Source organism: Lithobates pipiens, unplaced genomic scaffold (genome assembly GCF_037356315.1).
Source record: "Lithobates pipiens isolate NorthernLeopardFrog02 unplaced genomic scaffold, aLitPip1_a1.2 Scaffold_23, whole genome shotgun sequence".
Lineage (NCBI taxonomy): Eukaryota > Metazoa > Chordata > Amphibia > Anura > Ranidae > Lithobates > Lithobates pipiens.
In genome coordinates this window covers 8857925-8868508 of record NW_027507785.1, presented here as the reverse complement: position 1 = coordinate 8868508, position 10584 = coordinate 8857925, and the positions used below count along the sequence as shown (strand labels likewise).

At 43.0% G+C, this 10584-nt stretch overlaps 1 protein-coding gene across 1 annotated transcript; it reads right to left on the bottom strand.

The window, feature by feature from the left end:
• Positions 1-1627: 1627 nt before the first annotated feature.
• LOC143926826 (olfactory receptor 2A25-like) lies at positions 1628-10199 on the bottom strand. The gene is made up of 2 exons (XM_077450864.1): positions 10033-10199; positions 1628-2657 (listed from the first exon to the last, which is right to left on the bottom strand). Exon 2 carries the CDS (start codon positions 2612-2614, stop codon positions 1685-1687), a length of 930 nt encoding a protein of 309 aa, XP_077306990.1. The 5' UTR covers positions 2615-2657; positions 10033-10199; the 3' UTR covers positions 1628-1684.
• Between the last annotated feature and the right edge of the window lie 385 nt (positions 10200-10584).

The window sequence follows — 10584 nt, the reverse complement described above, 5'->3', positions numbered from 1 at the left end:
CGAACACACCCACCCACCCACCCATGTCTCTATTTTGTTGAGAAATCACTTTGAAAAACAACCCCCCTAGGCCCGTGGCCAACTTGAGTATAGGCAGATGATTCATGTAGCATTTACTTCCTGGATTCCACCTGCCCTTAGCTCAGGCATGCAGACAGGAGAGGGTGTGCTTAGCCGAAAAAAAGCCCTGCTCCCCTCCTGAAGACTCCAGCTTGGATGTACGACATAATTTGCTTAGGCATGGGAACCAGGAAGAAACTGGAGAAATGTAAAAAAAAAAGAGTTTAAAACAAGTAAAAATGATATACTTTCAGGCAGTTTTTAAGGCAGGGCAAAAGGGGCAGCTGCCCTGGGCCCTATCATTGTTATGGTGTCCAAAGCAGGGGCCTCATACTTGACAACTATCCCAGTTTAAATTCCCTTATCCCTTGAAGTTTTAGTCCCGTGCTGTGTCCCGATATCTCAGTGTGAAGTGCTGTAAACTTCTGCTGCTGCTGCCCAACTCTGCCCTATTGCCATGTACAGATGACACACCTGCAGACCCTATGTTTACATGTAAATAACTTGCATTGATTTGTAAATAGTGGCGGAATTAATATGTATATCTTGTCCCCCTGAGGTCATAGCCACCATCACCTATACTGAATGCTGCCCCCTGGGGAGGTAAAAGGGCATGCTTGAAAGTCCTGCCTACAACTGTGGTCATTAAGCCTAACATCAGCCTGTTCTGCAAACGTAAGAAAATTGGAGGTGGAACCCTTCTTCAAAATAACATGGTGCCACAGTACTCTGAATTTTGGTGCATGTGAGTATGCAGGCAGTAAGGAGATGATGTGCTGTAAACCTTTAGCAACCAATCAGTGAGCAGTAATGCTGTGCATTAACCACTTGCAACCAAACAGTGAGCAGTAATAATGTGCAGTAGCCTCTAACGACCAATTAGTGAGTGGTATATCGATGTTCAGTAACCTCTAGCAATCTATCAGTGAGCAGTAGTAATGTTCAGTAGCCTCTAACAACCAATTAGTGAGTGGTATATCGATGTTCAGTAACCTCTAGCAATCTATCAGTGAGCAGTAATAATGTTCAGTAGCCTCTAACAACCAATTAGTGAGTGGTATATCGATGTTCAGTAACCTCTAGCAATCTATCAGTGAGCAGTAATAATGTTCAGTAGCCTCTAACAACCAATTAGTGAGTGGTATAGATGTTCAGTAACCTCTAGCAATCTATCAGTGAGCAGTAATGATGGACAGTACTAGCAAACAATCAACAAGCAGAAGTCCTGTGCTATAACCTCTAAAAAATAACAGTGAGCCATAATGTGTGCTGTAACCTCTAGCAACCAGTCAGTGAGCGGTAACGATACACTGTAACCTCTGGCAACAAATCACAATCGCTGCCTAATCTGAATCAGTAAACTGATTTTGAGTCTAGCTGCTATTTATCGTATGTCTCAGAGCATGTGGAGAGTGAAATTGCGTGGAAGAGGGGGCCCAAGAAAAATGTTTGCCCGGGGTCCAGTCAGAAAAAGACGGCTCTGTATACTTTCCTTATATTTACTAATGCTAGCAACATATGGATTAAAAATAGTCAATGTTTATTGAGAGAGTGACGTTCCGTTTTAAACTCCAAACCTTCTACACCAGAAAAATTTACAAATAGCGAAAGTCATACTTTCAAGTTAATATTTTTTTTTTAAAGTACTGGAAATAATGTTTTTGATCTCCTCGGTCCTCAGACAATATATGAAAGGGTTGGCTAAATGTGGCAGATAGGATTGTAGGACGAGGAGGAAGACCCCCAGGTCAGGAGTGAGGACCAACTTTACGTAATTGGCTATGTAGACAAACACCCGCGGGACATAAAACAAGGTGATAACAAACAAATGTGTCACGCATGTATAAAACGCTTTCCACCAACCGCCTGAACGGCTCAGGGAGAGAACAGAAAATAAGATGGCGACATAGGACAAAACGATGAGGGCTAGGGTCCCGAAAAGCACCACCAAGCCTACGCTTAGAAGAATTTCTCGAGTTGAATTAACGTCGTCACAAGCCAAGCGCAAGACAGTCGAGGTGTTGCAGAAGAAGCCGAGGACCTTATAGGGACCACAGAATGGGTGTTTGGCTATTAATATGATGTCTAACTGAATAAGAGCCCAGGTGAACCACATAGAACCGCAGCTGAACACGATCAACTTGTAGGTAATGGTAGAGGAGTACCTCAGTGGATTGCAGATAGCAATGTACCGGTCAAACGCCATCAACATGAGAATTAAACAGTCCATTCCCGCCAGCCAATGGACCAGATGCATTTGCACGAAACAGGCAAGGAAAGATGTTTTTCCGCCGTCAAACCAATACTTGGCAATCATTTTAGGCAAGGTTGCCGCGTCGAAGAGAAAGTCAGAAAATGCTAAATTGGCAATTAGAATGTACATGGGCTTGCGTAGCTTCTCCTTCAGACTGATCAAAACGAAGACAGCACCATTGGTGATAAACATAATGATGTACATAATAAATAAAACGAATGACGTCAACACATGGAACTTCTGAGGGACTCCTGGGAAACCAGTAAGTTCAAATTCAAAATTAGCGGTTTGGTTGGCCATAGAGCAGATGGGATCTTCGTCTTTAGGGGTGATTGGAGAAGCTCTGTAGAGATAATATAGACTGTGGATAACAGAAGGTAAACTATGTGTAGGTCTACACCAGGGATCTCCAAACTACGGCCCTCCAGCTGTTGAGGAACTACACGTCCCATGAGGCATTGTAAAACTCTGACATTCACAGACATGACTAGGCATGATGGGAATGGTAGTTCCTGAACAACTGGAGGGCCATAGTTTGGAGATCCCTGGTCTACAGTATATGGTCAACAGTATGTGGACCTTCCTCCAAATGATGGAGTTCAGGTGTCTCCAGTGATGGTTACTGTTAATACTACATCATACAAAGACATTGTAGCCAATGGTGGTCTTCCAACCTTGAGGTAAGTGTGTAGGGAAGACTATTTTCTGTTTTAGCATGACTGTACCCCTTTACTCAAAGCCAGCTCCATAAAGACATAGAATGGCCAGTTTGATGTGGAGGAACTCAAGTGTCCTGCACAGAACCCTGACCTCAACCCTACTGACCACCAAATCCCAAAACTATATGGTCAACAGTATGTGGATCTTCTTCCAAATGATGGAGTTCAGGTGTCTCCAGTGATGGTTACTGTTAATACTACATCATACAAAGACATTGCAGCCAATGGTGGTCTTCCAACCTTGAGGTAAGTGTGTAGGGAAGACTCTTCTGTTTTAGCATGACTGTACCCCTTTACTCAAAGCCAGCTCCATAAAGACATGGAATGACCAGTTTGGTGTGGAGGAACTCAAGTGTCCTGCACAGAGCCCTGACCTCAACCCTACTGACCACCAAATCCCAAAACTATATGGTCAACAGTATGTGGACCTTAGTTAAGAAATGGTGTTGCGCTCCAACTACATAAATCTAATTAAATTAACATGTACTCAAGTGACAACCAAAACAGAAATAAACTAAAGTGTGGAACTGTATGTTTAAATAAGCTCAGACAATGTGCATAAATATTAAAGTGCAATAAACCAGGTCACATTGTGCGCTTGACAAAAAACTTGATATGAGAAATCCTCTATAGATGACAGTGAGATAATATTAAGTATATATCCAAATATATAGATGATATGACAAAAAAAAACAAAAAAAAAGAAAAAAAAAAAACAACAAAAAAAAAAAACAACTGAGTGTCGTTATAAAAGTGCAAAACAGATCAAAGAATACACAAAATACTAATAATCCATGTGTAGTGTATCACGTGTCTGAACAAAATACTAATAGTCCATAAGCAGTGAAATGTGTGTTTGAGCAAAAATTCCAAAAAAAAAAAATAAGGTGAACTATAGTTATATAGAGAGCATATCCATTTAGTGATAAAATGCGTCCATTTGGTGATCAACAAAGCAGTATCCTGCGTGCTCCAAAAGCAGGGGGTGGATTCCACCAGTGCTCCTATGCGTATAATATCCTCACACTAGGTGCAGTAATTACCTTACCTTACTGCTGTAAGGTAAACAGCATTTCCAAAGTGACGCTTGTTGTCCACTGTAGGTTCAGTAGGTGATGTGATCCTGGACTCTCATTCACCGTGGGCACGTTGTAACATGCAGAGAAAGCAAGGGGAACACTCCAATAGTGAAGTACGTATTCACAATTTATTGGGTATAAAACGAAGATATAGGTACTCACATTTAAAACAATAATAAAAGCACAACTTAAACGAACGCGTGTCACGTTCGCGCTTCCGGACGTCACTTCCGGTGTCCTTACTGGCCAATTGTGTTCCTACGCGTATCGTCAAATGACTTCATCAGGGAAGTCATTTGACGATACGCGTAGGAACACAATTGGCCAGTAAGGACACCGGAAGTGACGTCCGGAAGCGCGAACGTGACACGCGTTCGTTTAAGTTGTGCTTTTATTATTGTTTTAAATGTGAGTACCTATATCTTCGTTTTATACCCAATAAATTGTGAATACGTACTTCACTATTGGAGTGTTCCCCTTGCTTTCTCTGCATGTTACAACGTGCCCACGGTGAATGAGAGTCCAGGATCACATCACCTACTGAACCTACAGTGGACAACAAGCGTCACTTTGGAAATGCTGTTTACCTTACAGCAGTAAGGTAAGGTAATTACTGCACCTAGTGTGAGGATATTATACGCATAGGAGCACTGGTGGAATCCACCCCCTGCTTTTGGAGCACGCAGGATACTGCTTTGTTGATCACCAAATGGACGCATTTTATCACTAAATGGATATGCTCTCTATATAACTATAGTTCACCTTATTTTTTTTTTTTTGGAATTTTTGCTCAAACACACATTTCACTGCTTATGGACTATTAGTATTTTGTTCAGACACGTGATACACTACACATGGATTATTAGTATTTTGTGTATTCTTTGATCTGTTTTGCACTTTTATAACGACACTCAGTTGTTTTTTTTTTTTTTTTTTTTTTTTTTTTTTTGTCATATCATCTATATATTTGGATATATACTTAATATTATCTCACTGTCATCTATAGAGGATTTCTCATATCAAGTTTTTTGTCAAGCGCACAATGTGACCTGGTTTATTGCACTTTAATATTTATGCACATTGTCTGAGCTTATTTAAACATACAGTTCCACACTTTAGTTTATTTCTGTTTTGGTTGTCACTTGAGTACATGTTAATTTAATTAGATTTATGTAGTCGGAGCGCAACACCATTTCTTAACTATTATCACTTAATCTGGGGAGGGTGCATACCCCTGCCGGTGTTTTGCTGCAACCCCACTAGTTTTAGGACACATTGGTAGGCGCGAGAATACTTTTACTCTCAGTATGTGGACCTTCCTCCAAATGATGGAGTTCGGATGTCTCCAGTGATGGTTACTGTTAATACTACATCATACAAAGACATTGCAGCCAATGGTGGTCTTCTAACCTTGAGGTGAGTGTGTAGGGAAGACTCTTTTCTGTTTTAGCATGACTGTACCCCTTTACTCAAAGCCAGCTCCATAAAGACATGGAATGGCCAGTTTGATGTGGAGGAACTCGAGTGTCCTGCACAGAGCCCTGACCTCAACCCTACTGACCACCAAATCCCCTGAAGGCAACCAAAACAATGTTTATAAAGGGTTACATTTGCAGAGTTGCTTGGTGTAGCACTATATATTTAAAGACCCGATAGGCTAAGTTCACTATTTGAACTATTTCCTGTATCTGTCAGAACTGTTATTTTCAACAATAGGAGCAAAAAGAGGCTGAAAATATTGGTAACATGGCTGAAAAAAAATAAAGATTTTTACAGCAAAGAGCACATGCCTTGCAGCTGTGTGTGCTATGGGAGCAAATCTATGTCATTCCAAAGATCTGCCAATAATTAGGATATCTGTGAGCTGTGTCCTGCTACATCAGGGACACTTTATAGGACTTTGTCTATTAACATGAATTTGTGCTCCTGACCCCTGCACCCTGCATTACATACTGCTGTCAACCTGCACTCTACATTTCTTCCCACAAACCCTGCACTCTGCATTACTTACTCATGGCCTCTGCACTCTGCATTACTTACTAATGGCCCCTGCACTCTACATTGCTTACCCCTGACCCCTGCACTCTGCATTACTTACGAATGGACCCTGCACTCTTCATTGCTTACCCCCTCACCCCTGAACTCTGCATTACTAACCCCTGATCCCTGCACTCTGCATTACTAACCCCTGACCCCTGCACTCTACATTACATACCCCTGACCCCTGCACTCTACATTACTTACCCCTGACCCGTGGACTCTGCATTACTTACTCATGGCCCCTACACTCTGCATTGCTTACCCCTGACCCCTGCACTCTACATTACTTACCCCTGACCCCTGCGCTCTGCATTACTTACCCCTGTCCTCTGCACTCTGCATTTTTTACTCATGGTCCCTGCATTTTACTTTACTTCTTTCTAAATTCTGAAATCTGTGTTACTTACCTCTGAGTTCTGCTTTACATACTACTGACCCTTTACCTCTGTGTTACTTACACCTGACCTCTGAACCCTGCATTACTTACTATTGACCCTTGCACTCTATGTTACTTACGCCTTACCCCTGCACTCTGCATTACTTGCTACTAACCTCTAGACTCTAAATTACATACTACTGACCCCTGCACTCCTGTTACTTACTACTGACATCTAAACTCCACATCACATACTACTGACCCCTGAACTCATCATTACATATTAATGACCCCTGAACTCTGCTCTACTTAGTACTGTGCCCTGCGTTATGCATTACATACTATTGACCTCTGAACTCTTTTCTACATACTACTGACTTCTGAATTCTGTAATACTCACTCCTGACCCTAAACTCTGCATTACAAATGACTGACTCTATACCAAATGATAGCCTCCAACCCAGTGATCTTTGATCTCTTTCATATTGTTTAGGCAGCTCCCTACCTCTCCAGGGATGATCCCTTCAAGCTGCATTACCTAATGCTACTCCTTACACTCTGTCTTACATACTTCTGACCTCTTAACTCTGCAGCACATACTGCTTGCCCCTGGATCCTATGTTACTTACTACTGACCTCTGAACTCTGCATTACTACTCACTGTTGCACTCTGTGTTACTTACTCATGCATTCTGCATTTCATACTACTGACCCCTGAACTCTTCATGGCCTACTACTGACCTGACCCCTGAACTCTTCATGGTCTACTACTGACCTGACCCCTGAACTCTTCATGGCCTACTCCTAACCTGACCCCTGAACTCTCCATGGCCTACTGCTGACCTGACCCCTGAACTCTTTATGACCTACTACTGACCTTACCCCTAAACTCTTCATGGCCTACTCCTGACCTGACCCCTGAACTCTTCATGGCCTACTCCTGACCTGACCCCTGAACTCTTCATGGCCTACTCCTGACCTGACCCCTGAACTCTTCATGACCTACTACTGACTTGACCCCTGAACTCTTCATGGCATAGACCTGACCCCTGAACTCTTCATGGCCTACTGCTGACCTGACCCCTGAATTCTTCATGACCTACCACTGACCTGACCCTTGAACTCTTCATGACCTACTACTGACCTGACCCCTGAACCCTTTTTGACCTACTACTGACCTGACCCCTGAACTCTGTGTCAGTTACGACCGAGGTTGAAACTCAACGTTACTTACTCCAAACCTCTGCACTCTGCATTACTGCCTACTGACCTCTGCAACTTCCATTACTATTTACTCACCTCCAAACTCTGTGTTACTAACTACTGAGCCCTACGCTCTGCAACAATTGCTACTGACCTCTGCATCACTTACTGCTGACTCCCAAACACTATCTTCTATCTTACTACTGACCTTAACACTCTGCACTATGTATTACTGACCTCTAAACTCTGTGTTACTACTGATCCCTTAACTCTGAATGACTTACTACTGACCTCTCTGCTCTCAAATGCCTGCTACCGGTACTGACCTCTAAACTCTGTGTTACTACTGACACCTATACTCTGCTATATCTGCTACTGTCCTCTAAACTCTGTGTTACTTACTACTGATCCCTAAACTCTGCATGACTTACTACTGACCTCTGTATTAGCCAGTGCTTACTACTGACCTCTAAACTCTGTGTTACTTACTACTGACCCTTACACTCTGCAATAATTGCTACTGATCTCTGAACTCTGTGTTACATACTATGGACCACTAAACTCTGCATTACTTACAACTGACTAAAACCTACAATTCTTAACACTGACCTCTGCACTCTGCTTTACTTATTGCTGACCTCTGAACTCCGTGGTATTACTGACCCTTATACTCTACATTACTTACTACTGACCTCTGTATTCTCCAATGCTTACTACTGACCCCTACCCTATGCATTACTTACTACTGACCTCTGTGTTCCCCAATGCTTACTACTGACCCCTACACTATGTATTACTTACTACTGACCTCTGTGTTCTCCAATGCTTACTAGTGACCCCTGAGCTCTATAACACTTGCCACCAATCTCAATAAATCTCTGTTACATACTACTGACTGTTGAACTCACCATTAATTACTACTGACTCCAAAACCCTAGATTTCTTACAGCTGACCTCTGCACCCTGCATTACTTATTATCGGCCACTGAACTCTGTGTTACTTACTCCTGATCCCTACACTCTGCGATATTTATCACTGATCTTTAAACTCTGTGTTACATACTACTGCCAACTGAACTCAGCATTATTTACTGCTGACTCCCAAACCCTACAATTTTTCTACCGCCCTCTGCACTTTTCATTACAGTCTCCTGACCTCTGAACTCTACATTACATAGTGCTGACCTTTGAACTCTGCATTACTTCTGACCCCTGCACCAATATTGTCATGTAAACAAAGAAGGCCCTACTACAGAGTACATAGTACTGATAGAAAAGGTTATAATGTTCTTTGACAAAATACAGAATTGCTCAATATATTTTATATAAAATAGTTTGTGCTGCCAGATGTTCAATGTCAGTGGTCTTCGAACTGCAGTCTGGGGGCTGGATGTAGCCCTTTACTGGCCTATATCTGACCCTTGGGGCACTATTCTTCCCACTGACACCAATGATGGGACACTATTCCTCCCACTGATGCCAATGATGGGGCACTATTCCTCCCACTGACTCCAATGATGGGGCACAATTCCTCCCACTGACTCCAATGATGGGGCACTATTCCTCCCACTGATGCCAATGATGGCGCACTATTCCTCCCACTGACTCCAATGATGGGATGCTATTCCTCCCACTGACACCAATGATGGGACACTAGTCCTCCCACTGACGCCAATGATGGGACACTAGTCCTCCCACTGACGCCAATGATGGAGCACTATTCCTCCCACTGACACCAATGATGGGGCACTATTCCTCCCACACTGACTCCAATGATGGAGCACTATTCCTCAAACTGACACCAATAATGGCGCACTATTCCTCCCACTGACTCCAATGATGGGATGCTATTCCTCCCACTGACATCAATGATGGGGCACTATTCCTCCCACAGACACCAATGATGGGGTGCTATTCCTCCCATTGACACCAATGATGGGACACCAATGATGGGGCACTTTCCCCTGATGCCAACAATGGGGCATTATTCTTCCCACCAATGCCAATGATAAGGTATTGTTTACTCCCATACATTGGCCACAGTCCGGCCCCCTCAAAGTCTGAAGGACCATAAACTGGCCCTTTGTTTGGAAAGTCTGGAGACCCCTTTTCTATGTTAAGGAATACACAATAACATCACAATGGCCAAGGTTCTAAAAATGGCAGAACATCTACTGATGTAGAACTATAAGTCCCTTCACTCCCTTCTCCAAGCACATTGCCAGGTGCAAGAAGGTGCAGACAGTCCCCTATGTACCTGTTCACAAGGTGAAGTGTTTCTGCTGAAGCGAGCTTCCTCACCTTATGGAACATGGAGTCCAAGCTGAAGATTTTTCCTCTGATGTGGAAGTCGGGGGGGAAGCACTGGGGTCCAGGCAGACATGTGTCGTGTTCTTCAGGAGAACATTCTTCTACCTGCTGAGATCTCAACATGAAACCGAAGACTCCCTTGTGACCCAAACCATTTACTCACAAAGCCTCTTCAGGCTTTCCATTGACAGTCTTCTAGTATATGTTCTGCCCTTCCTGCGCCTTTTTATTATATACAAGTACAACGTGACTACGGCCTCTGGAGATGGAGCCAAACAAGGTTACCCGGGGAGGGGGGGGGTTAAACTGCTGACAATCAAAGGCGAGCTGCTCATTAGTAAATTTCAATGTGCTCAGTGCATAGAAGACATTTCCTTCTTAATTGGGTGATTAGAAAATGTTATATAACATTATCTTAGATTTACTATATGCTACATGGGATGTGAGCACCAAACAAGATCAATGGTTAATGCTGTCGCCGTGATTACTGCAAACTATTGTAAACTACAATAGCAGCCAAGAGTGTTCACTCGGCTGCCGTCT